The sequence below is a fragment of the Moschus berezovskii genome, chromosome 8, assembly GCF_049115385.1.
Source record: "Moschus berezovskii isolate FMDL1 chromosome 8, NW_MosBer_1.0, whole genome shotgun sequence".
Lineage (NCBI taxonomy): Eukaryota > Metazoa > Chordata > Mammalia > Artiodactyla > Moschidae > Moschus > Moschus berezovskii.
The window spans coordinates 100585123-100610542 of NC_142467.1; the positions used below are offsets into that span (position 1 = coordinate 100585123).

At 57.2% G+C, this 25420-nt stretch overlaps 1 protein-coding gene across 1 annotated transcript in view; it reads left to right on the forward strand.

The window, feature by feature from the left end:
- The first annotated feature begins 355 nt into the window (after positions 1-355).
- The window catches only part of NFIX (nuclear factor I X), a 97537-nt gene continuing 72472 nt past the window's right edge, over positions 356-25420 (forward strand). The window contains exon 1 of the mRNA XM_055431275.2: positions 356-703. Coding sequence (XP_055287250.1) covers positions 677-703 — 27 coding nt within the window. The 5' untranslated portion in view covers positions 356-676. The remainder of the gene's footprint in view (positions 704-25420) is intronic.

Genomic DNA, 25420 nt, shown 5'->3' on the forward strand with positions numbered 1-25420 from the left:
GCGTGTGCTTTGTCGGAATGTGGAACGTGTGGCAATGAGTTCTGTACGTGACATGTATGGAGAGGTCCGAGCCTCACTGCGTGTCAGCGTGTGTCTGCTTTGGAACGCGGGCCAGCACGTGTCGGGGTGGCCGCGTCGGTGTGCGCCCCCGCGCGCGCGTGTCTGCGTGTGTGTGTGTGTGCATGTGTGCGTGCATGTGTGTGTGTATGTGTGTGCGCGCCGGCCGTCGCTCCCCCGCCCTGCCCGCCCCTCCCCGCGCCCCTCCTCCCGCCCGCGCCGCCCGCCCGCTCCCTCTCCCCGGAGTGCGCCGCTTCCAAACTTTGTCTAAACTTTCACTTTCACAGCGCGGCGGCGGCGGCGGCGGCGGCGGCGGCGGGCGAGGGTGACCGGCCGAGCGGCGGCGGCATGGAGTAGACGCGCAGCGGCGGCGGCGGCGGCGGACGCGAGAGGCAGCGGCGAGCGCGGCGGCGGCGGCGGCCCCGGAGCCGGCGGGGCCGAGCCTGCGAGCGGCGAGCGCGGAGCGGCGCCGGGCCGAGCGCGGGGCCGCGGGCCGGGCGGGCGCAGCGCGGCGGAGGCCGGAGGAGCCGAGCCGGAGCCGGAGCCCGAGCGCGGCCGCCGCCTGCCGGGCCTCCCCTCGCCGCGGCCGGCCGCCGCGCTCCCGCCCGGGCGTCCAGCTATGTACTCCCCGTACTGCCTCACCCAGGTACCGGCCGCCGCCCCCGCGCGACCCGGGAAGGGAGCGGGCGCAGGAGGCCGGCCGGCGGCGCGGGCGGGAGGGCGGAGGGGGAGCGCGGCGGCTGGGGGGGAGTGAGCCCGCGGGCGGCCGAGGGGTGCAAGCCGGGCGATGGGGAGTCCAGGCATGCGTCCGGGCGCCCCGGTGCGCGTGCGACCCTGGCCCAGGGGCAGACTCCTATTGGGGTTCCGGGGGTGGCTGGCTGCGTGCGTGGCGCTGCCCCTGGAGCGCGGAGCCGGAGTGCGTGTGTGTGTGTGTGTGTGTGTGTGTGTGTGTGTGTGTGTATGTGTGTGTGTGCGCGCGCGCGCGCTCGACTGGGGTGCAGTGGGCAGCGGGACTCCCGCCGACCTGTGGGCGACTGTGGCGTGCACCCGGACAGCGTGGCCGCTGGCAGTGTTTGCGGGGTGACAGAGTAGCAGGGGGTGGTCCGCAGGGCGCCTTGCGGGGACTGGAGCTGGCCGCGTTCCCTAGGGCGGGCGCAGCGGTTCCGGAGGGTGGCAGCGGCCGGCGTGCGTGGCGATGGCCCCTGCGTGCTGCCGGGGTGCCCGGGGCGGGCCGAGCGGCCCGGGCGTCTCCCCAAAGTCTTTGTTCAGGCCTCACATGGGAGCGGGGCTAAGAAAATGGCGGGGCTCCCAAATTTCTGTGGGGCAGGGGAGGGGAGGGAGGGACGGGCCGGCTGCCAGCCCAGGCCGCGCCTCTTCGCCGACCCTGGACGCCGCAGTCGCGCCCCCCCACCCCGAAAAAAAAAACACAACTTTCCTTAGCGCAAACTTTCCGGCCCCAGCGACCCCGGCTGGCTGCCGCGCCGCGGACCAGGCGGGTCTGGGGAATCCCGTGCCGCTGCCTGGAGGCGGGAGGGGCGGGAAGGAGTCGCGGACAACTGCCGATCGTGCTGCGGCCACGCCGTCGAGTCAGCCGCGGGCGCTGTGCCGACCTTGGCGCGCTGCGAGAGCGCGTCCCGCCTCCAGCGAAGTTCCCAGCACCGCGCTCGGTGCAGGGCGAAAGAGGCCGGGGGGGGGGGGATGTCTGCCCTGCCACCCCACCTTCCCTGGAGGTGGCTTCAGGCTCTGAGAGGGCACAGAAGCCACCCAGAGCCCCACAGCGGCCCTGGTAGCACTGTCTCCTGGGCCATGCTATGGCTGGCAACCCAGACTCCGCAGAGGGACACCTGGGGGCCGCCTAGCTCTGCCTGTCAGCAGAGCCTACCTTTGTGAGGAGGGGGCATCTCTAGGCCAAGTCTGGGGTCCTAATTGTCCCCTCTGACGATCTGAGCCTTGCCAGCTGTGTGCTAACTGTGCCCAGGCTGGGGAATGGGAGTCCACGTGAATATGGCTGCAGTGCGGGTGTGGTTTGTGGCAGGGGGCTAGAGAGTATGTCAGGGGTTTGTGCCAGGCCCCCTCCCAACAAACAGAATGCTTGTATCCACAGATGCTGGGGTGTGTGTGTGTGTGTCAGTCTCAGGGTCTGCATGTGGCCTTGTGGATCAGGCATGGGCAGCCCTGCATGGTATGGACATGTGTGTGGCCAGGAGCGAGGGTTTTCCTGTACAGAAGCAGGTGTGAGTATGTGTTAGTGAGGTGCATATGCATATGTGTGTGTCACAGTGTGTATGCAGGTGTGAGCAAGCACTCTGGCCTTGATGGCAGTGTGGGGGTACCCCCACACACCATCAGTCAGGGTGGCCCCTCTGACTGGCTGGTCTCCCCATCTTAGGGCCCCCACACAACGACCCCTATACACCTAGCTGGGTGTGAGCTATGGCTGGCCAGTGTGGCTGGTGTTTGGGGCCTAGTGGGATCAAGACCTCATGCTTGAGCGGCCCTTGGCCTACCAGCCGCCTGCTTAGCTCCCAGGCCTACCCTCTTCCTTGGCCTGGGTGAAAAATTGGCTCCTCAGACATCACACTACCCTGGGAAAGAAGATACCAGCTGGTCCACTGGTGACAAGATGAGGAAGGGCTGGGGTAGCCCCCAGACTCAAGGCGATGGCCAGGCCTTGGCTCTCTGACACCCCAGAAGGGAGCAAGGGGTCAACTCTGTGTGGCAGGCCTGAATGCGGCAGGGTGTCTGGGGAGAGCAGGGGGCATGGGCTCGCTGGATTGCGCTCCTCAGCTCTGGGCAGGCAGCTGCTGTTGACTGGTCAGCGGAGTCCAGCCTGCCCCTCCTGCCAGTCACATTTCTGGGAGCTAGTCTCTGTTTTTATAAATCGTTCTGCTTCCCTAGTTTGCTCTGCCAGTCTCGTCTTTTCCTGTATCTCTGTCTTTCTCTGCCCCTTTTCCGTATCTCTTGCTGTCCTATATCTGTGACTGTCCCTGTCTTTCCCTGTCTCTCTCTGATTCTGGCCCCATCTCTGCTCTATGCTCCCCCTCGAGTCTCGGACTCTGTCTCTTCCTGGCCTCGTTGTGTGTGTGTGTGTGTCTTTTTTTTTTTTTCCAAACCAGAATTGGCTTCGATTTTAAAGTCAATAAATGATTGAGCAGGAACGAGCTTGGAGCAGCGGGGCCCTGGCGGGGAAAGACACTGTGGGTGAGGGGGAAGGGTGGACGTGGTGGTGTGTGTGTGGGGGAAAATTTCCTGGTGGAAAAAGCATCGAAATCCAGGGTGGCTGGGCGGGGTGCTTGCTGGGGCTGTTTGAGCCCATCGCAGCCACGGGCCTGAGTCCTCTGTTGAAGGGAATGGGGTAGATGGCAGGCCCCTCCACTCCTGACAAACAGAGCTGCACATGGGATGTGCACACACAGATACACCACCGCTGCCGCCAAGATGAGGACACGAACGCCGCATTTGTGCTGACTTCCAGGCACATGGCCATGGGCGGATGAACTTATGGACATGGAAAAAGATGGACCTGGGTTCTCTCCCCACCAGCATGCGCACACACACACACCAACACACACAGACCCGTTGATACAGGACATGTGTCTCTACATAAACTCACGGAGACACAGCGATACCGGCCAGACACCTTCGGATACAGGCTGACTCAAGTGTGTGTTCACCCCCACACTTGCTCACACAGACCTGACACATGACACACACCTTGACACAGACATGAGGCTGTTGGCTTCCCCGGGTGGGTAGACAGACACGCATGTTCACCAACATTGCCGGCCACGCGGCCACAGGAGCAGCGGTACCCTTCTTTCCACACAACCACAGACATACCCCCTCAAGGGAGGGTGATGGACTGGGGCCTCCCGCATGTCCCCCTGCTCTCTCCCTGGATCTCTGTGGCTACCTCTCTGTCCCTGTGAAGCTTCTCCTCCCCATCCTGATGCCAACACGAGACCCCCTTGTTTTGGCAAGTTTTCTCTCTGGCTCTGGCCCTGTCTGCTCAGTGCCCATTGCTGGGGGCAGGGGTGGGGGCGGGAGGCAAGTGTGGCGACCAGCTGGGACAGAGTATACCATGCTTGGGGCTAGGTTGAGCTCAGATAGGTGGAGTTCAGAGCTGAGGGCTCTGCTGTGTTAACATAGGGCGGACTGGAGCCAGGGGTCCCTGGCCCAGTCCAGAAGGTGTTATGTGACCTCAGGGGCTCCGAGGTAGAGCTGATGGAGCAGAGGTTGAGTGTGAGACTTTGCCAGAGATAGCTCAGGGTTTGAGCTCTGGCTCTGCATCTTCTAATCCCGCGACTGGAAGTACAGGATTGCGACTGGAAGCACAGGATTTTCTTGGTCTGTGAAATGGGCAGTAAAAAAATAATTTATTTCAGTGGGCAATAATGATATTGACGTCTCACGCTGAGATTAGGCTGGCATGTAGTGTGTGCTCAAGGAAAGGAATGATGTGTCATTTTGGTTATCACTGTTAGGCCAGCCGCAGGCCCTCCTAGCTGAGGGCAGGCCACTCCAGAGGGATGGAGGGCAGGGTCAAGCACCTCCCAATCATAGAAATCCAAGTGGACTGCCTGGAGGAAGGAGGAGGAAGCAAGAGAAGAGTTGGGAAGGAAAGAGGCCAGCTCATGGCCCAGCTGTTTTTCCTCAGGTGGGCTACTGGAGGCCAAGTAGGTGGCGGGGGGTGGAGGGGTGAGCGGGCAGGGCAGGGGGGCCTGGGAGGGATGTTTGGTAGGGGTTCAAGGCAGGGAGAGGTGATAGTGTGGGTGAGGGAGGGGACAGAGAGAGAGAGCCAAGATCTGGGCTGCCCTGTGGGAACCAGATGGCATTCGTGGGGGGCTTCAGTTGCCCCTGGTCCTTTCCCTGACCTCGACCAAGCTGGCTTTGAGGCCAGGCTCTGAGGCCTTGGGCCAGAGTGTGAGGGTGTGTGCCTGTGAGTCCTCAGATGTGAGTGGGTCAAAAAACCTAGGAATCTGGTGGGTCCCAGTGATGACATCCTCGTGGCTCGAGTCATTTCTGTGTCTGCATCAGGGCATATCGTCACTGGGCCCATCGTGGGGATGGGATGCCTGTGAGGGACTCTGTGAGGGCACTTGACAGGGTCCAGTGGGCATTGTGGGAATGTTCAGGAGGCGGGCGTGCATCTGTGGCTGGCAGCAAAGGCTCCCTGGTGGTCAGTGTCGGACCACTGGCTTCCATTTCCAGCCCCCTGGGAGCGTGACCTTTCTGGTCCCCTTGGTTCCTGTCCTCTGCTCTTGAAGTGCCAGCACAGGGGGTGGGGGGCCATCTCACAATTTCCTCCAGCTGGACCGAGAGGCTGAGGAGGCCCGGACATCGGTGCTTCCCTCCAGCACAGTGCTGAGGAGGGGGCTCCTGTGCCTCCTAGCGGTGGGGGGAGGGGACAGAATGCAGTCTGTGCTTTCCTACCCCCAAACCCCTGGATGTGGAGGTGAAGGGACCAGGTAGGGAGACACCCCTGAGCAGCTCCCCGGATTCTTCCAGATTCGCGTGTGCGTTCATCGGCATGGCGAGCCGTGGAGGACAATTCCTGGAAGGTGGCTGTGCGTGTCTGTGTGACTCCCTTTCCAAGGGTCCCTGTGTCTCCGAGGGTGTGTCAGTGGATGCTGCCTGCTGTCTCTGAGGGTCATCCACAGCTCCGTCTCTGTGTATTGAGGTGACACCGAGGTGGGGGGGTGTCACCATGGGTGTCAGGATGCCCAATGTGGTGTCACAGTGCTGCTATGGTACATCATTAAACAAATCATCCTCCTGTGTCTGGCCGTCACGACAAGTGGTGTATCGGTGTGTCTTACTGTGTGGGGCGGCCTGTGTGTGTCCACCTGTGTTGGTGTACCTGTATCCCTGTGTGGGCTGACAGGTATCATCCCGATGGCGCTGTGTGTCCTGGGCTTGTCCCAGTGACCATCGATTGGTGTTTCTCCACTTGGACCCCTCTCTGTGGCCTCCCCTGGCCTCTCGGCACCTTGCGAAGGGCCCACTATGGCGACCAAACTAGCGGCTGGGAGTGGGCCGGCCTCTCCAAGGCTTCCCCTGAGGTCTGGCGGCCGTGGTGGCCCTGCTGTGGGCCCCACCCTTGCCCCTGGCCCGGCATGGACAGAAGCCCGTTGTGTGGTGAGGTGCGGGTGTATGTTTGGGCCGCCCACAGGCCTCGCTCTGTCTGCCCGGCGCACATTGATCTTGGCTTCTGCCTGTGTCCGTCTTGGCCTGGCCAGCTGGGGTGTCCGGCTGTCTCCATGGGCCTGAGCCCACTGCCCCCAGGGCCAAGTCGGCCCTGGGTCCCCCACCCCCACACCACCCTGCTGACCCTCGGAGGCTCTGAGAGCATGATTTGGAAACTGAAGCCCCCTCCCTGATTTCCCCTGCCCCCACTCTTTCCTCCCTCTCTCGTCCCCTCCTCCCGCTCCCTCTCTCCCTCTCTCTCCTCCTGCCAAACGCATCTTGGCTCTGTCTGAATATCTCTCCTCCTCGATTTTTGGCTCCAGCTCTGGGCGCGTTCACTAAAAGAAGGGCTAGCTCCCCCCTTCCCCGCCCCCCTTCCCTGCTGCCTCCTCCCACTCCGGAGGAGCCCCTCTGAGGGTGGGAGTGGCCGCGTGCAAGGGCCTGGGCCCCCAAGCGGGCTGGGCCAAGGGGGCACAGGCCCAGTGGGCGAGGGGGCTGGGTGGACTGGGCCTGGCAGCCTGAGCGAGCAGTGGCTAGGGTGACTTTGCTGCCCGGTTGGGCGGGCGGGCGGGTGGGGAGGGGTCGGGGGCACGGAGCTGGGGTGTCTGGCTTCTGGTGGGGCTGGCAGGCCTCTGCGAGGCGCAGCTGTGCCCAGAACTCCGAGCTGCGTTTTGCCATCACTACCGATGTGGCTGCGCCAGCCGGGGAGGGGGAGGCGGGTGGCGGGCACTGCGGCGCTCCATAGCCAATCGGAAGCCGGGGTTGCACTGGGGAGCTCTCCCCCCACTGGGCCCCACCCTGAGCAGAGACTGGGGGTGGTGGCCAGCAGCAGGCAGGGGGCAGTGCCACCACCATCTCCCAGAACCCTGCCCCCTCGGTTGGAAGCTCTGTGCCAGCCTTCCTGGCACATCTCAGGCAGAGGCGGGGGTCTGTCCCCACCTGAATCCGCAGGAGCAGAGCTGGAGGAAGGGGCAACTTGGAGGAGCACCCCACCCTCTTGGCCCCAGGAAGCAGCTTTCTATCTGGGGCAGCCAGGAGCTGGGGGGTGAGGGGCGGTGTGAGGGCCTAATCATCCGAGATGGTCCATCCAAATATCGGCTTCAGTTGAATCACCTTGGGGGTTTATTCTGGGTCTGTCTCCCACGAAGTTGCACACGGTCACTGGCACACACAGGCACAAAGAATCACGTCGTCATACAGGCATGGCACACAGGAGCACACAGACACTGGGGTTCCCATACAGAGGGGCTCGCTTCACACACAGACACTTAGAGATGCCCCCGCCACACCAAACACAATGACTCGGGCTATGTGCACAGGGACACGCACCTGGGTGCTGACTCCGGGGCACGCACGGTCACACAATAAGACACCACGAGACGCAGGCACTGCCACCACCCAACAGCACATAGCCCCGCAGATGTGGCGAAAAGTGCATGGCACAGGTACGCAGTGACACTCTCAGACACATGGTGATACACACACACCTTGTGATGTTGGAAAACATCTGGCTGTCACACTTGGAGGAGAGTTTGCCTCTGGCATCTAGTGGGTGGAAGCCAGGGAGGCGCCCAGCACCCGCAGTACACAGAAGTGACCCCAAGCGCAAATAATGACCCAGCCCTCGTGTCAACCGTTGGGCTGAGGTGGAAAAACAGCTCTAGTATATTGCTAGACACATGCAGTCACACACACCTGAGCCCGGCTGGCCCCTGACGCCCACTGAGTGCGTGGGCGCACACACAACTCCACCCGGACAAGAGTCTGGCTAGCACAGCGTCTCACGCTGTCTTGCTCACCAGGACCCAGGTATTGTCGACAAATGCAAGCTTCCCCCCACCTCACAGACACACAAGCCTGGGCACAAATGGTGGGGCACGTACACAGTCCCGTGCTGCTCCAGCACACGGGGATGAGGGTCACACCCACACACCCATTCGCACCTGGGCCACACCTGGCCCTGGTTGGAAATGGAGCCTTAGAGGTGAGACCTGCCCTCCTCGTGCCTTCCCTTATACCTGCCTGCCCTGCTCCCACCTGTCTTTAAGCAGCAGATCCAACCACCCCAGCCTCTCCTGATGGAACTGAGAGCTCTGAGTCCCAGTGCTGGTTTGTAGATGCCTGGGGGATACTCCTACGAGGCCACATGCCCGCCTCTGCCCAAAACACCCCTGCCTCTGGGCCCCCGTTTCACAGTCTTGCTTCTGGCAGCCATTGAGACAGTCCAGGATGGAGGCAAGGCTGACCCCCGAGGCTCTGGTTCTCTGTGCGGCTGTCTCATTAATCCTCTGGCCGTTGACTCCTCATTTCTGACTCTGGAGAAAGAGTGAAGAAAGGTGGCTCGTGGAGTTCTCCAGGAAGAAAACCTTTCAGAGGATAATAAGTGTTTGTCCTCAGAATCGTAGCAATGGCTAAAGTTGCTGAATGCGCACTGTGCCTTGACCTGAGCTATGTGCCTCCCTAGCTCATCTCCCTGACTCCTTCCACACGAGGTGGATATGGTAAGGGTTAGCTGTGCCCATGTGCATGTCTGACAGTATGTTAGAGCGGGTTGCTCCACTTCGGCACTGTTGGCGTTTGGGACATTTGGACATTATTAGGAGAGTGGGGCCTCTGAGCCAGTTTCCTGGGTCTGAATCCTGGCTTTGTTACTCAGCAGCTGTGTGACCTTGGGCAAGCTGTTCAACTTCTCTGGGCCTCAGTTTCCTCTCATAGGGTTGTGGAAAGGACCAGAGGAGTTGGTTTATCCCAAGGGCTTTAAAACAGTGCTTGATGTGAAGGAAGTGCTCGATTCGACAGATGAAAAACAGATTCAGAGAAGATGTGTCCCGTATCAGGGCCGAGGGCTAGAAGGCGGTAGAGCCTTGCTCTCCTCTCTCACCACCACTACCCTAAATCTTACTGATGGGAGAAAAATCTAGCTTATTTTCTGGCCTTTATGAAGTTTCAGAGTGGCCCTCTTGGCCCCCATACCACCATTCAGAGCATGTCCTAGCTGTTGATCCTTGAACCCTAGTTACAGCTCTGACCTTCAGCTCTTCTTCTGTCCCAGGGCTCAGAAGGAGAGTGGACCGTCATCCCACCCTCTCTGCACACCCAGACAGCCCAGGATGGAGTGGCCAGGCTTGTCCTCACCTTCCTGGCAGGGCCCAACGCCCTCTCCCACACCTTGCCGGGCACCTTGCCGGGCACCTCACTGGAGCCCGCGTGCTGGGGGTGCAGCCGGGGGCCTGTGCATTCCTTCCACAAATATTTGCTAAGCACCTCCTGGGTGCCAGCCCTGTTCTAGGCCCCGGGGGCTCGGCAAGGAGCAAAATCAGTGGAAGTGCCAGCCCCGGTGGGAGGATAGACTGTGAACCCGATAAACAAGGGAGTGTCCAGTATTTGAGACTGCGATAGGTGTTATGGGGGAACGAGAACAGGTAGGGCCCTCGGAAGTGCTGGGCAGCTATGGTTTTTAGCAGAGGTGGTCTGGCGGCCTCATGGCTCAGTGTTGACTTTCAATTTGGTTGCTCTGCCATGGCTCAAGTGCGGCCTCCCAGGTCCTTTGTCCTCTCCACGGGGCGGTGCGGAGGTCAGGGGTACGTGACTTAGCCTGGTTGCCTGCACCATCCGCCTGGAACAGCCTCTTGTTGCTGCTGTCTGAGGTCATCCGTTATCCGTACTTGTGGATGCCGGCCTAAGACCTGGGGACAAGATGGCTGGGGCCTCGTCTCTATAAAAACTGGGACTCGATGGGCACTGGGTGCTCTCAACTGGGCTGCTCTGAGCTGGGGGGGTGGGGCTGGGGCAGCTGGTGGCCCGGAGTGGCACTTCCACCTGGGCCCCTCGATTTAGCTCCCTCGGGGCGGGTCCAGTTTATTTTTACCCAGCCTGTCGCCCTGGCAGTGCCAGGCTGCGCCATCTTTGTAGGGTCTTGGGGACCTGCCCATGGCTTGAAGGGACCCAGCTTTGTCTGCTGGACCCCCAATTCCCACCGCTGGACCCCCATTTCCCTCCACCCCCAAAGCTCCAGGTGTGAGAGCTCTGTACCGGAGCTGGTGGGGTCGGCATTGCTGGCTGGCAACCCTTGTGCCCAGCCTGGTGGCATTTGGTTTGGCGTCCTGCCTGCCCGCCACCCCCACCCCATGCCCGGGCAGAGCTGAGCGGCTGCTGCTGCCAGTCTCCATATCGAAGCTTGAGGTGGGGGTGGGGGAACGCCGGGCACCTCCTGGGCCCCCTGCCTGCCATATGCCACCTGGGGCTTGTCCCCCATGCCTGCTCTGTGGAAGGGCCCAGCCTGCTTTTCCCGCTGCCCCTTTGCATCCCGGAGCTCAGAGAGGATGCCCGCCTGGCTTCCATCTTCCCTGCTTGCTTCCTCCCTCTCTCGCCTGCTTGCCTGTAATGGCTCACCATTTTTGGCATCTCCTCCCCCACCCCCTCCCATAGGCGCCAACCTCACTTCCAAACCCGCCATTGCTGGCTCTCTGACCTCTGCTGCCTGGGGCTGGGGACCCTGGAAGAGAGGGTTTGGGGGCCGAGCATATGGGCTCAAGGGGGCTTTCTGGGTGCTTATGTATGTGTATTTGGAGAAGGAAACATGCTTTAAGCCAGCTCATGCAACCAGCCTCGAGGTTGGCAGAGCTGGGCTGCAGAAAGAGGGTGACGGAGAAGTGCAGACACTCCCACTTCTGAACTGACCTTAGGGCCTGGTGTCAGCCTCTGGGCCCCAGGGAGACCAGGCGGGCATTTCTCTCCAAGCCCAGGGTCTGGACAGAAATGGGAAAAGCCAGGCTTCATTTGGAGGGTGCTCCCACCCCTCCTCCCCCAAGCCTACCCCCTCCCACCCTGGACTTGAAGATTTCTGTTCCCCTTCCCCAGAGCTGGGGTGGGGGGAACCAAGCCCCACGCTGGGCACATGTGCCCACAGAGGGACAAGGGCCTTAGGAGGAACCGGTTTACTGCCCCCCCCCCCCCCGCAGCCTGGTGCCCGCCTCTCTCGGCACTAAACAAAGTTTGCTAAGTAACTTCAAATGTTATTTGAGGACGGCCTGGCCTCAGCCCAAGGCGGCCCTGTGGAAACTTGTTTTTCGCTGCCGAGGCTGCAAGTATCAAAGACACACTTTCGGGGGGGTGGGGGGTGCTTCGACACTTCTCCCCTCTCTCTGGCAGGGGCTGGTCCTGAACGGACACACAGACACACAGAGGCCTACACTAGCAGAGGGACACACACATCATGCTGTGGCTTGTGACAGCAGACATGTGACAGCCGAGGACCATAACACTCCCCAGCGCACACATACTGACACACCGAGGCGGGCAGGGTGGGGATTGGAGGGCACTGCCCCCAACCCACAGGTCCTGGGGTTTTTCCAGCTGGTGAGGTTTTTCCACACTGGGGAAGTGCATGACACAAAGCCTGGAGTCCTGAGTTCTCAGGTCTCCTGGCTGTGAGTGGGTGCTCAGATGGGTCCCCTCCCTTTTCTCAGCCTCAGTCTCTCCAAGTGTAGAAGGAGGCGCTGGGCCCCAGGGAGGAGTGGAAGAAGCAGAATCCCACAATGATCAGAAGAGTGACTGGGTTGAAATCAGTGAAGGGAGCAGTGACTCCCTTAAAAGTGGGGTCTGAGCACAAGGCCTGGGGTACAAGCAATGCTTGTAGGTGTCAGCTGGCATTTCCAAAAACCTGATGGGTGTCCGCCCTGACTGGAGGCCAAGACCTCAAGCAACTCTAGGTTCGCCAGTTCCTAGGGAAGTCTCTGTTTTTCTCATCTTCTTCCTCCATTTCTCTCTTGGCTTTTCTTGGTCTTTCCCTAAATCCCTCCTTCTCTGAGTCTCTACCAGCCCTCCCCAGGCCTGGAGCTCAGGGAAATCATGGAAAACAGGCTCAGGGTGTGTGTCCCTCACCAAAGCCAGCCAGGCCTGGGATCCTCCATGCCCTGAGGTTCCTGATGACCTTCCTGGGGTGGAGATGGGTATCTGAGCTGACACAATGTGTCCCCCTGGGGAGGGGTAGGCTCCATCATAGGGTCACCTCCCAAGGTTTGTAAGCAGGTGGGATCCTGCTGAACAATAGAAAGGCCAAGGTGAACAGGACAATGGACTGACCTACCCCCAGGCCCCGAAAGTCTCCTCGTCTGTCAGCCAGACCCTCACTGAGGTAGGTTTATGGGGGTCCCCTGGTCCCAGCCCCACACACCACTTCATCTCCACTCACAGTCGGTACGCGCAACACCCCGCCACCCGCAGTCTGTCGCACAGTGACAGCCTGTCACAGGCACTGCCGCACACCGGCACAATCTGTCGTCCACGCACAGTCTCACACACAACCTGTCACACACACGCACACACACACAGCGGCACAGTCACACACACAGCCAGCCTCACGCGATCACACCAAGCGTCACAGCTTGTCACAGCCATAGACTTCACAATAAAAATAACAGCTAGCAACTCCAGAGCAATCATGCCTGGGCAGCGGGTGGGCGGGTGCACGTGACCTCCTGTAACCTTCCCAGCGGGAGGCAGGTATGAGTAACCTGTTTTACAGATGAGGAAACAGAGGCCAGAAGGTTAAATGCCAAGGTCATGAGGCTAGAAGTGGGATGGCAGGAAGTACTCAGCAAGGCCCCCAGGGGCAAGCAAGACTTAAACAGATCACCCTGCTTTTCAACCCAGTCCTATGCAATTGACATTCCTCCTTCTGACCCTCCCCATGGGAGTTCCCTTCCCATTCCCCAGATGGGGAAAACTGAGGTTCTAAGCAACCCAGGCGAAAAAACAGGGGAAGGGGCCTCCTGGTTCCTTGCTTAAGAGGGCTCAAACGGTCTGCCCTCCCCTGAGGAAATGCGAACCATGCCCTCCATCCCAAATGTCACTTTGCTGCTTGTGGCTCGTGGTGGCTGCAGCCTGCAGAGCCTTTGGCTGGGGCTAGGGTTCTGGAAGGCAGAGAGGTGTCTGCAAAACTAATGTCTCCATCCACAGTGAGGGGTGGGAGTGGCAGCCTTAGGCTTCCAGGGAAGTCCCTCGGCCCCAGCCTTGCCCAGGAGACTTGGGCTGCCCTGCACCCTTACTCCCCAGGGCCCTCCGCATTCCACTGCGCTTCCTCCTCCTCCTCTGCAGGCCTCTTTCCCTTGCTTTCCCCTTCTTTGTTCCACCCCCGCCCGCTCCCCGGGGCTTCCCCCATTAGAGCAGCCACAGCCAAAACCAACACCGCTCCAACGACATCCCGCTGAGACCCGCCGGGCGGCGGCGGGCCCTGCCCCCTGGCCCGCTTAGGGGCCAAATCCTGGCTCAGCGTGGCGGCGACGGCGGCCCCGGCGCACGTGGCGGCTCTTTAGGGCAAGCACATGCGCACACTCTGGCTCAGGGGCCCAGACGGGGCGCCCGGGTGGGCGCACTCCCGAGTCTGCGGACACGCGGGCGCGCGCACGCACGTAAGCACGCTCTCGCACAGAAGCTCAGACCCGAGTGGCCAACGTTCCCTAGTCTGGCGCCGGCGGCCGGGATCCCAGGCACTGCCTGCTCTGCGCATACGCAGGCCCCACACCCCATTGGGACTGCTGGAAGCACACCTTCCATAAATATATATATACCCTTGCCCAACATCAGATGGGGGGCTGGCACACATACATATATACAGACGCGCGCGCGCGCACACACACACACACACACACACACACATCACGCACTTGCACTCTCCTGTTTGCATCCTGAGCGGTGTTCAGAGCGCGAGGACTGCCCTGCGCCGGCACTGGGGGTCCTGAGCTTAGATGGATAGATGAGCCTGCAGGAACTGCCGGTGCCCACGCACATGGCAACAGGCCCACGCGGGCACGCACCTCCCGTCTTCACACGCGTGTATTTCACGTGAGCTGCACACCTGCCAGGCCGCCCAGGGCACCTGGCTGCAAAGCCGCGTTCAGGCTTGGAGGGGAGGGAACTGGGACCCGGAGGCCTAGTTCCCACCGCTTCCATTTCTCTTGGAACACCCGCCTCCCCAAATGTCCCTGGGGCTCAAGTGAGACGCCCCAGAACGGGTGCCCAGTGGCGCCCCTGCATGTGCTATATTTACATTGGAAATTTGTACCTTTATATATATATTTCTTATAAGTGAGAACCTCCCCCCCATTCCGCTCCATGTTTGTACTTGGGTTTTACCATTCCTATTCGGCTTCTTCCCAAACATGCAAAAAAACACACACGCGCGCGCGCGCGCGCACACACACACACACATTTCTCCTTGCAGGGGCCGTGGGGCGAGGCGGGAGTTGCCCCCCCCAACTGTGGACGCCTGTCGTTCTTAAAGGCTAGGGACCCCCCTCCCGCGAAAGGCCGAGCTACATCACTGAATCCCTCAGCCCTACCCGAAACACAGTTGCGGGGGTGGGTGCTGGCGGCGAGACATTGCTTTTTGGTGTGTTTGCTGTTGCTGCTTAAATTAATCCTGAGTGACGGCCCGCAATTCCTCTCCACAAAGAGGCCATTTAACGCCCCCCCACCCCCGCCACTGCCCGGCAACTTCCATGTGCTCCCCCTGAGTCCAGCTTGGCAGCTCAGGCCGCGCGCTACCAGCCCTCCTGGACTTCCCTCAGGTGCGCCCGGGACCTTGGAGGCGGGTTCCCAGTGCGCACTGTGGACCTCAGGAGCGAGTGTGGGTGGGTTTTGGAGGGATGGGAGATGTCTTAAAATAGAAGCGCATCGCTGAACGGAGGTGGGGGAGGTTGTCCCAGGACTCTGACGGCCCCACTGCTCAGCCAAAGCGCTCCGGATGCCCCGGGCCCGGCGGAAGAAAGATCGTCTTCCGTGCCTTCTCCCAAGCGCCCGGAAGAGAGGATCCAGGCGGTCCCTCACGTCGCCCTGAATCAGCCCCCTAGTCCGCTGGTGTATCTGTGGAAACTCCGGCGGAGACGCGCCGCCGGTGCCTGTGTGCTAGCCCCAGGGTATGCCCCTAGCCAGGCTCCTGCCGCCTACAGCTTCTTTCATTGTCACCTCCCGGGTATTCCTTTCGCGTGTGACAGGTCCCCGACCCGTCTCAAATGGCTCACGCTTGGATAGGGAAAACATAGGTGGGTGTGGGTGGTGGGGAAGCCTGCCCTGAGCTCAGGCAAGGGGAGGGCTGGGTGTTTTCCATGCGCGGAACTTGGGTGCTGACGGTCGTTGTCACTTGCGTGGGCCGCACACCATAGGGTAGAAGGGGTACGCACAGCCTTCGATGGTGCGGACGGCCCGGACACTTGCAGGGCCGTGCGCAAAGCCGGGTGTGCGCGTGCGCCGGGCGAAAAGGCGGGAAGCCCCGGATTGGGAAAGCGCCTGTGGCGCCAGGTTGGGTCGCTCCCTCGGCGGAACCGCTCGGAACGAGCGTTGAGTGAGGAGTGAGAGGGCCGCTGCCCCCGCGGGCAGGTGAGGGGAGCCCGGGAACGGGTGTGAAGGGAAAGTGGCGATAGGAGAGGCTTTGGGCGTTTGCCTCGCAGCCGAAGCCCCAGAATGACGCCAACTAGACTCTGAGGGGGGCTGTGGCAGCCTTCGGACCCCGCACTGCGCAGGCGCGACACCCTCTCGTCCAGGGCGCGGCCCAAACTTCCCCGCGGCCCAGCAAAAAGTGACCGGGCGCGGGCGTCGAGGGCCGGCCTGGTTCTCATTCTGGGACTTTAGCCATTTGCAGCACCAGCGGCCTGCGCCAGAAGGGGCTCAGATGGCGGCGTTTTGGCCTCGAGGCTGGTTGGGTCCCTTCCCCGGACGCGCTGGGTGGGGCTGGGGGCCGCAGTGGCCTCAGTGTCCGTCCTCCCGTGGCCTGTCGACATCCAACGAGCGATAATGCGCGAGAGGGCTTTGCAAACAATGCGAAATTCGTGATTCCTGTTCTTTGGCCGCTCGAAGGACTTTTAGAGCTTAAGTGCCCCAGAATCCGAGGGCAACTTTGGGGCGTCAGTATGGAGAGAATCCCTCGTGCTCTTCTCAGCCTCCAGACCCTGAGCCTTGGGACGAGCTTCCCGTTTTCTCCCCAAGTCGCCTCTTTTTGTGTGTGAATAAGGACGGGGGAAATTTAGCAGGGGAGCATTTTTGTTTGTTTCAAGGGTTGGCTGGATTTGGGGGCGTTTGGCCTCCGGCGAACACAGGGAAGAAATGTGACTAAGTGGCAGAAAATGCGCTTTCCCTTTCCCTCTTTTCCGCCCTCAGGCCGCGGGAGTTGCGCAGCTTCTAAGAACCTTTACACAAAATTTCCCCTCCAGATCTACTCTGATCGACACCGCCTTCCCTGGGCTCTCACTTCTTGAATTTGGGGCGCTGAGGCCTCTCTACCCATTGCTACCAGCCATTTTGCAGCACTTCTGGGCAGGCCAGGGGGGAGAAGAGGAAAAGTGGGAAAAGCACATGTGCGCCTAGTGGGCCCGGACTTAACCTGTTGGAGGGGGAGGCTAATGTCTGGTAGGCATCTCCTAAGTGAAACCACCCCCCCCCGCCACCCCACCCCCACCCCGCCAAGCTCTAGCAGCCCCCGGCATTCAGAGAGAGCGCTCCGATCCGCCTCTCGGAAGCCAGTCATAAACCCGACTTCTCATCACCCGAATTACTTCAGGACGCTTTGATGGTGTTAGGTCCTTTTCCTTTTCCACGTGCGAATGACTCAGCCCTCTCCAGCTGCGACTGGGGAGGTGACCCGGGGCAGCGGTTGACACTGTGCTCCGTACTCTTGACCCAGAGGTGCCACATCCCCGCCGCATCCACTTCCCCCAAGCTTCCAGACCACACTTAGCTCCCCTTTCCTCTCTTTTTATTCTTAGGGTCGTATTTTCCCTCTTCTCTAAAAAAATTATTTTCAAAATTGTGAAGGAGTTTTTGTACTTTTTTTCCCTTAAAGTGAGACAGAGGCTGGATAATGGAAACAGGCATTTAAAAAAAAAGCCGGAGGTGGGGAGATATATATGCCGGCAATCGGTGGAGCTCAAGCCTCGCCTGTTTGGCGACTGAGCTTTTCGGTCGCCGGTTCCCTGGTAGAACCGGCGTGGGGCATCTGGGATGTCTGCCGCTGAAAAGGCGCTGGAGAAATGCGAGGAATGATTATGATTTTAATAAAATTGTCTCTCATTTAGGAGCGCGCTTCTGCACTGCCTCTGTCGTCGGAGCCCGGGTTTGCCACGGCAAAGTCTGTAATCAGAAAAATACCAGCTTTGTTGAGGGTTAGAATATATCATTGGCTAATGTGTGTGGTTTTTTTTTTTAATAATGCTAAGCACTGGAATAATTAAAGAGTGAGAAATAACTCGTCTCTCCTCTCCCCTCAGCATTGTCTTATTTAAGGGTGGAAGGCGCACTTTTAGGCAAAGCTGGTTAGTTTTAATGCAGGCTTTTTTTTTTTTTTTTTTTTCTCAACTGCCTTCTCGCTCTGGTCTGATTCGCAAATCCCCAAACTGGCACAAGCCGGGAAACTTGCCTCTGCCGCCGTTCTTCTCCCGGAGTTGGAGCCTCCCTTTCCTTTTTCCCCCTCTTCAGATCAACCCTTTCTCGTCCCTCCCCCGCCTCTGGGCCCTGACCCACTGCCTGGTTTTCGCTAGAGCGATTTAAAAAAGAAAGGAAGAAAGGAGCCGGGCTCTGGTACCCCCGTGCCAGCCGAGGGCGTGTTTCCCTGGCCGCTGGCTGGTGGGAAAGTCAAACCCGGTGGCTGTCTGGTGTAGGGTCTCAGATGCAGAGTCTTGCCCTGCAATTCCCCCCCCCCCCGCCAAAAAAAAAACCAAGTAATCAAATATTTCTAAAGATTGTAGACTCATAGAGCTCAGATCCCTTGTCATGTTTTAAATTAAGCAGAACAGTTCTTTCTTTCCAACCTCATATGCAATAGGAAGAGAAAATTCAGTCCTCGAGAGCTTGCTTTGGCAGCCCTGTGCCCTTAGTAGAGGGGAGAGCTGCCTACTTGGGCTGAGCCTGGCGTCCAGCCCCACCATGGTGCCGCTAGCCACAGGGCCTAGATTTGGGGCAGGAGTGCAGGGTCCAGGGCAGTGGTGGGAACAGCCTGGGGAGATATGAGAATAGAAAGAAGAAGCTCTTCATAAGGATTGCAGAGGTTTGCTCCAGGCTCCTCAGAGAGGAAGCTGCTGCCTTGGTCATTCCCCCAGGTGTAGGGGGTGGACGGGATTGAAAGGAAAAGAGGCTTCCGCGGTGCTCCGGGAAGACACAGCTGCTATGAGAAAAGAAAGGTGAAAGTGGGCAAGAAATTGGGGGTAGGGGCTTGTACAATGGCTTTGAGTTGCAGAGGGAGTTATTTGTTTATTTCTTTGCTTCAGGTGTTTTCAATTAAATGTGTTCCTATTTTATTTTCCTTGTTATTCCGTGCTTAGACTTTTCAGCAATCCCTTGCATTCATTTTTTTTTTTTTTTACATAAGCAGAAACTTTTTCCCCCTCGGAGAGATATTGTGGGAGGTATTTTGCCTTCAGTGCTTTCTCTTTCCTGCTTTTTTTAAAATTTAATTTTAAAATTATAAAGTAAATTTAGTGGGAGTGAAAGTGATGGGGGAGCCAGCTGGGGCTGAATTCAGGGAAGGTGGAGGCAGCTGCAGCAGAGTGGGGCCTCCCAGCCCCACCCCAGGACCCCCTCACACTGTAGGCCCCCTTCTGCCACCGCCACCCCCTTCCTCTCCCTGGGAGGCTCTTCTGGACAGGGATGAGGAGAGTCTGTCCTGGTAGGTGTTCATCCACTCTTCAGGAACCCCTGACTGCAGAGCCACGTTTCTTTTATGGCTCACGCATACCAGGACCCCCCAGTTCCTGCATGCTTACTCCCCCTCAGTCACGGTGGCTATTCTGTTGATTTGAGCTTCGTGGGCCCTGTATGTCTCCCACATTTGCCCTGCTAGTCTGCTAACCCCACTGCGCAGTTGGTTGCCCTGTTGAAGGAATCGGAGTAGGGCAGGCACAGAACAGAAAGAGACAGACAGACAGAGGTGTGGATGCCCCTCTGCGGCAGTGAGGATTTGAGAGGCTTCTTTACACTATGAATGTTCATGGCCACATGAGTAGTGCACTCAGCTCTGTAATGCACGTGTATACTTAGGTGCTCAAATCTGAGGCTACCGGTGTGGGTAGGATCTAAGACATATGAATTATGAGAACACCAGAGTTGAAAAACTGAAGGCCCCTTGAGCAGTGCTGAAAATGTTCTATTTCTTAATCTGGGTGGGGGTATACAGGTGTGTTCACTTTGTGAAAACATATTTGAGTGGAAGCCTCAGAACTGTGTGCTTTCTTTCTATGTGCCACACGTAAGTTTAAAAGTTTGTTGTTGTATTTTTTAAAAGGAAGGTACAGCCTCAAAAGTAAAGGCCGAGGGTTACAAAATAATAATAACTATTATTTAAATAACAATGCTCTCCAGCCTGTTTTGCTCAGGTCCCCCCACTGAGGAATGGTGGGAGGGCTTGTAAAAATTAGTGGACTGATTAAAAAAAATTCGCAGGCATGTGGCTCACGGAGACTTCCTGACCCTCCACGTGTGCACCGCGCCTGGAAACTGTCTGCAGACTTAGGTTTAGCTGTGGGATTTTAACATCTCAGGACCAAAGGATAAGAAGTGGTAAGGAAGATGTTCCATGCCAATTACATTTTGCTGTCAACATCTGGAAAGCAAAGTTGCAGCTGTTCTCCCCTCCCCATTACCACCTCGTCTTTTTTTTTTCCTGCACACTTGAAGTTTTTGTTCTTATGCCATCCGTACTTCGGTTTTCTGCACTGTTAAAACATTTTCACGCCTCTGATGAAATCGAGTTGCTGGGTTTGGGCTTTAAAAAATATATATGTATATGTCTGTGTCTTACAGTCCAACAGTGTAATTTTTCTTGAGCGATTTATTTGAACAAGCCGGCAATCAGTGGATAATCCCCTCCCTTATCCAACCCTTTCTCGCCTTCCCAGCATCGTTCAGGCCCAGAGCTTGGGGGAGAGCACTTGGCTACCCTTGCCTCGGCTCCCTTGGGCAGGTACTGACAGCTTCGCCCTCCACGGCCCTTCTGCGGTGTTTTTGTTTTCCCTTCGCCCCCCAAAAATATTTGAACCAAAAAGCCTCTTTTTTTTTTTCCTCCACCCACAGCAAACTGAAAGGGCTAGTGAACCGTGATTCAACAGAGCGAGGGCGCCTCTTTTCTTCCTTAGCATTAATTAACTCAAGTTCGTTAGGACGTTGGGTCTGTCGCCCACAGTTTTCTCTTGTGTGTGCTGAATCGGGTCATAGAGGGAGACTTCCCATGCAAACAGTTTGTGTTGGAGCTGGAGGACACAAGAGGGGGAGAGAGGGTAAGAAAGAAAGGGAGCCAGTGAGGGATGGATTGTGGCTGAGGGGTGGGCACAGTCCTGAGCTCTGAGCACCCTGGTGCCAGCCTCCGAAGGGGCTCCACACCAGGGGAATGAGGATTCTCGGATTTCCTTGGCAGTGATCCTGATAATAAAATAGTTGGGCGGCAAGGGACAATGCATTTTGAGGGATTGAAAAATGTCTTCCTTCCAACTCCTAAAATTGTACATTTGGGGGAAGCCGCTTCCCTGAACAGGGCCCGCCCAGCTCCCTGAGCCCTCGGAGCAGTGAAAACCTCGGGCTGTTCCCATCCTGGCCACCGGCTCTCTGCCCCAGGCTCTGGGCACTGCCTGTTGCCACAGCAACTGCAAGAAAGAGGTTCTCTCTGGGCCGAGGGGAGTGCAGACCAGGCAGAGGGCACCGGGAGCTCAGAGAAACTCCCCTCTTGCCCTGGCCCTTTTCTCCTGTGGCAGAGGCAATAGACCTGGCAAACAAAGGGGTGTCAGGGCAGGAGCCCACCAAGAGGACCTGTGAAGGCCGCAGGAGTTGCCTCCAAAGCGCATGGGCGAGCGGTGGGGGAAGGGAAAGGACCGTCTTCCCTGGAGGATCCCCAGGCTTTTTCTGGGGTCGGTAGTTGGGAGCCGGACTTTGGGTTTTCAACATTTTGCTGTTTGTTCTGGCCTCCCCTCTTGCCCTCCAGTTATTTTCACAATGTGCTGGGCACAGACCTCATCTTCACCTGCTTGTCTCCCCTTCCCGTGCCTCTTGTCAGTTTTTCAGTTCTCCTTTAGCGAAAGTTGTAAAGTTGGCTTGTGGGGTTCTTCCTTCTTCCTCCGGCCCTTGGTCACCAGGAGTGACACTTTGCAGACCAATGTGGTGGGTGGGTGAGGCTCAGGCTTTGCACTGCCCTCGCCCGGTGAAGCCCTCGGCTGTCATCTGTCCTGGGCGTTCTTATCTTCGGAGGCTCACATCCTCAAGTAGACCCCTGGATGGATGACTGGGTTCCAATCCGCCCGACTTTTGCATCTGTTTGGTGATACAAGAAAGTTTCAAGCTAGGTAGTGAATTAAAGACGAGGGTTTTGCTGCTTCTACTCTGTAAACAATGAAAGGAAACAATTTCCAGTTGCACTAGAGAGAATAGACTGTCTTCCACAACCTCCCTTCCCACCCAATTTTATTCAGGGCCAGGAGGAACAGGGGAGATGTGCCTGGAGCAGGGTAGTATTCGGAGCCAGAACGAGGCTGCCTGTTGGCCTGATCCCAGGCCACCGCTCTGGGTTTGTAGTCCTGAGGAGAAAAGGAAGGGAAGGAGTGGGGGTCGGTTCATAGGAGAGGAGAGCACAGTCTGGTTCTGAGGCAGGCCTGGTCCTAGACCCAGCCCGGGGTGTGGGGCAAGCCCACTCAGCCAGCTGAGGGTGCCAGAAAACCCCGTCCGGGCCCGCCATTCCTGAGCAGAGGAAAACAGGCCCAAGTCAGCCAAAAACCCGCTTTGTCCAAATTCTCCGAGCCTCCTCGCAATGTGCATTTTCTGGTTTCCATGCTTGGCGGTTCCAGAGTCTTGGATGACTTTACTCTGGCTGCAGAACCCCTTCGTGCCTGCCCCCCCAGCAAGGGGAGGCCCCACCCACCTCTCAGATAAGCAGCCAGCCCCTTCCTTTTGCTGCCTACGGTGGTTTTCTTTCCATTTCTGTCGGGGAGTCAGGCCACTGCTTTCTTGTACCCCTTCTGTGGAACAAGATGGGAGAGCGCAGAGATATGAAGTTGGCTTCTTTTCAGTTCAGACCCAGGCTGACTTATAAAATCCCAGGAATTAAACTGGCTCATCAGGGCTCTATCTGTGGCCTTTTAAAATTTCTTGCATCTTTTTTCACTAGGCTGCAGATATACAGTAGTACAATGGATCCTGATATGTCTGGTAAATCCTAAGTAGGTTTTGTGAGTCATTTGCACTCTTTGCGTATAGTTATCCAAATTAACACAGACAGATATAAAATTAGTATGTGTCCATAGTCTGAAAGAATAAACCAGAGCCTTAAAGAAGGTAGGATGTAGACAAATAGAATTTTTTTTTTAAGATAAGGTGACCTCCAAACAATGACCCTGTTTTTAAAGATATCAGTTTTTTGCACTTCTAGATGTTTCACTTTTGGCAGGTATAAGTCAATTGCAAAACCTGTCTCAGGCTGGGAAAATTATTTTGTTTCCTTGAAGATTTTGAATACTGTCTATATGAGTGAGATTCTGTACACATGTCCCTGTTTTCCCTCAAATAATCCACAAGGCCTCATTTGTTCTGTCGGTTTTTGGAAAAACAACACATTTAACTTTCTCAAGCTAGAAGCAGTCACTTTAGCTAGCTTTCCTTCCTCCTCACCCTCTTTTTCTCTTTTTTGCCCCTGTCCTAGAGCCCTTATCTTTCCTCCTTGCTCATTTTTCCCTTTCAGCTGTGTCCCCTTTCCTCCCTTCCCTGTCCTCTCTTTTTGCAGTTTTGGGCCCAGCTTGTCTTTCTCAGGATCGGTCTTCCTTCTCTTTCTTTCTCCCTCTCCCTGTTCCTTTTATTTTTTTTTTCCTGCGGCCTGTTCATTCTTTTTCTTTTGGAGGCACATTTTTCCTAGGGATGGCTAAAACCAGCATGGGTATTTCAGAAATGTTTCCGTGAAAACTGTTGCTTTAAAAAAAAAAAATCAAATTCTATATACGTTACAGTAATGAGAGAGGCCTTTCTCTAGCAAAGGCAGAAAAATTCCTTTCCACAAACTAAAAGCTCATGTGAATTTTAAAAGTCTAATCTCTGACTTCTCAGATTTGTGTTTTAAATGAGGGAAAATACCTTCCCCTCCAAATTTTGCTTAAGTTTTTTCCTTTGTTGTCTTTAATTTTCTTTTTTTTGCTCACTACTCTCTCACCAGCATCACTGGCTTCCTTACCCCTTCGTTACTTTTTCTCTCATTCCCTTTCTTCCCTCCCCTCTCCTCCTCTAAGTCCTGCCTGTCCCCTTGCTCCCTCCAGCCCCTGAGCCCTTGTGGGTGACTCAGCCCTGGAGAAGCCTTGAATCCTCAGAGGGTTTTTTTTTAGTGTGTGTGTGTGTCTGTCTTGGCTCTCTTTGGGGTGCAGGGTGCAGAGTATCTGAGCTCCCAGCCAAGACCTGAGACCAAGGGGAGAAGAGAAGGAGGCTGGGTCTGGGACAGGTAATCTTCCAGAAGGAGCCTCTCTGCTCTCTTAACAAAAGGGGGACAGTCCCCTTTTGTCTGGGGCTTCTGAGGGGCGTGTCCAGGACCCAGAACTGCCACCAGTGGCATTCAGGAGGAGGGGGCTGTAGGGGTGGGGCGCGCCAAGTGTTTCTCACGGAACCTGAGCAATTCTTCTCAGTGTGCCCCGCAGGAGGGAGAGAGAGACCTTCTCACCACCCTCCCCTGGCTGCTCACCCAGTAAGGCCTCCCTCTGAAGGAGCAGGGTGAGGGGAGAGTGCTACCTGGGAGTCCCTCAGCCCACCTTCAAGGTTGCTGGCCACCCCACCGGCAGGCAGGGCAGGTGATGGACAAATGGTGATTGTTCTCCTTCCCTCTTCCTCCCCTGGGAAGCGCCTGGTTGCTCCTCCTTTTAAGGGAGAGTTGAGGGGGGACAGTGGGTCCCCAGACTCCACTGAGACACTCCACTGGTCATCTGGGGCCGCTTTTATGTCCAGTCTCTCCACCATTCCATTGACCTTTGACCTCTCCCTTCATCCAAGATCTTGTCCTGTTTCCCTAACTTCCAGTGGAATCCTTCTACCCTTCATGTCCCCTGCCACCTGCCCAACTGTACCACCGGGATTCAGAATTGACCCATGTTTAGCGCCTGGCAGGGTGGTCTGTGAGAGGGAACATGATAGAATTTTTCAGGAGGCTCATGTTGGCCATTTTCTGTTTGGTGTCCAATATTTAGTATGAATCAAAATACCAGAAAAACACACCATGCCAAATATAAACTCACTTGTAGTTTCTACCATCTCATCTTGACTTCATTTATTTTTTGTTTCATCTAATCCTGAGATGGAGAGGCAAGGTTTGGTATCTTATGTTACTCAGTTAACATCCTTGGCTAATTGGACCGAAGGTGGTTATTAACATGATGTTAATTATTGAATGCCACCCTAAGAGGCCTGTCTTGCAGTGACACCTGCCTCTTGCCCTCTCGCCTCTAACTGTTTCTCTCAGGCCGCCCATGACCTCACTTCAGGCCAGTTAGGGCCTCGCCTGGAGTACCAGGTGCTGGGTGGCGCCTTCCCCATTGTCTGGGTCCAACAACGTCTCAGGGCTGCATGTTCTGTTGGGGCACACCCCTGGCCCTCTTCCTCTAATCTTTCCTCTGGGCTTAAAGGCCACCGAGGGTTTCAGATGGGGAAGAAAGGGGCGAGAGTGAGCAGTGACCTTTCTGTTGCCAGCTGAGGGCTGAGCCTCACCTGTGGAGAGGACAACTGTAGGAGGGTCAGCCTCTCCCGGTCGGTGTTAACCTCCTCCTCCGCTCTTTTATAACTCCATTTCTTTTATAACTGTCTCCTCCTTAACTGCTTTACAAAGGCCTAAAGCTTGGCTGCTCCGGAGCCCCTACCGGAAAGGACCCAGCGGAGACTTCCCCACTCCTGTTCTCCCCTCCCCCATGCTCTCCTTCCCGCAGGGGAGGAAGGCCCAGAGCAGGGGTTTCCCGGGGGATGCTTTCGGGTGACTCGGTCTCCCCAAGGCTGTCTCACATTTCCTGATAGAGCTCGCTTCTGCCTTGTTTCCTTTCTTAGCTCTCTCCCTTCCATTAGGTTTCTTATTTTATGCTATTATACCTCGCTCTGTTTGGCTTGGGCCCTTTAATCTGAATTGAACAGGGCATAGGTGAGTGTTCACCCTCCTCCAACCAAGGAACTCTAAACACAGAGCAAGTGGAGC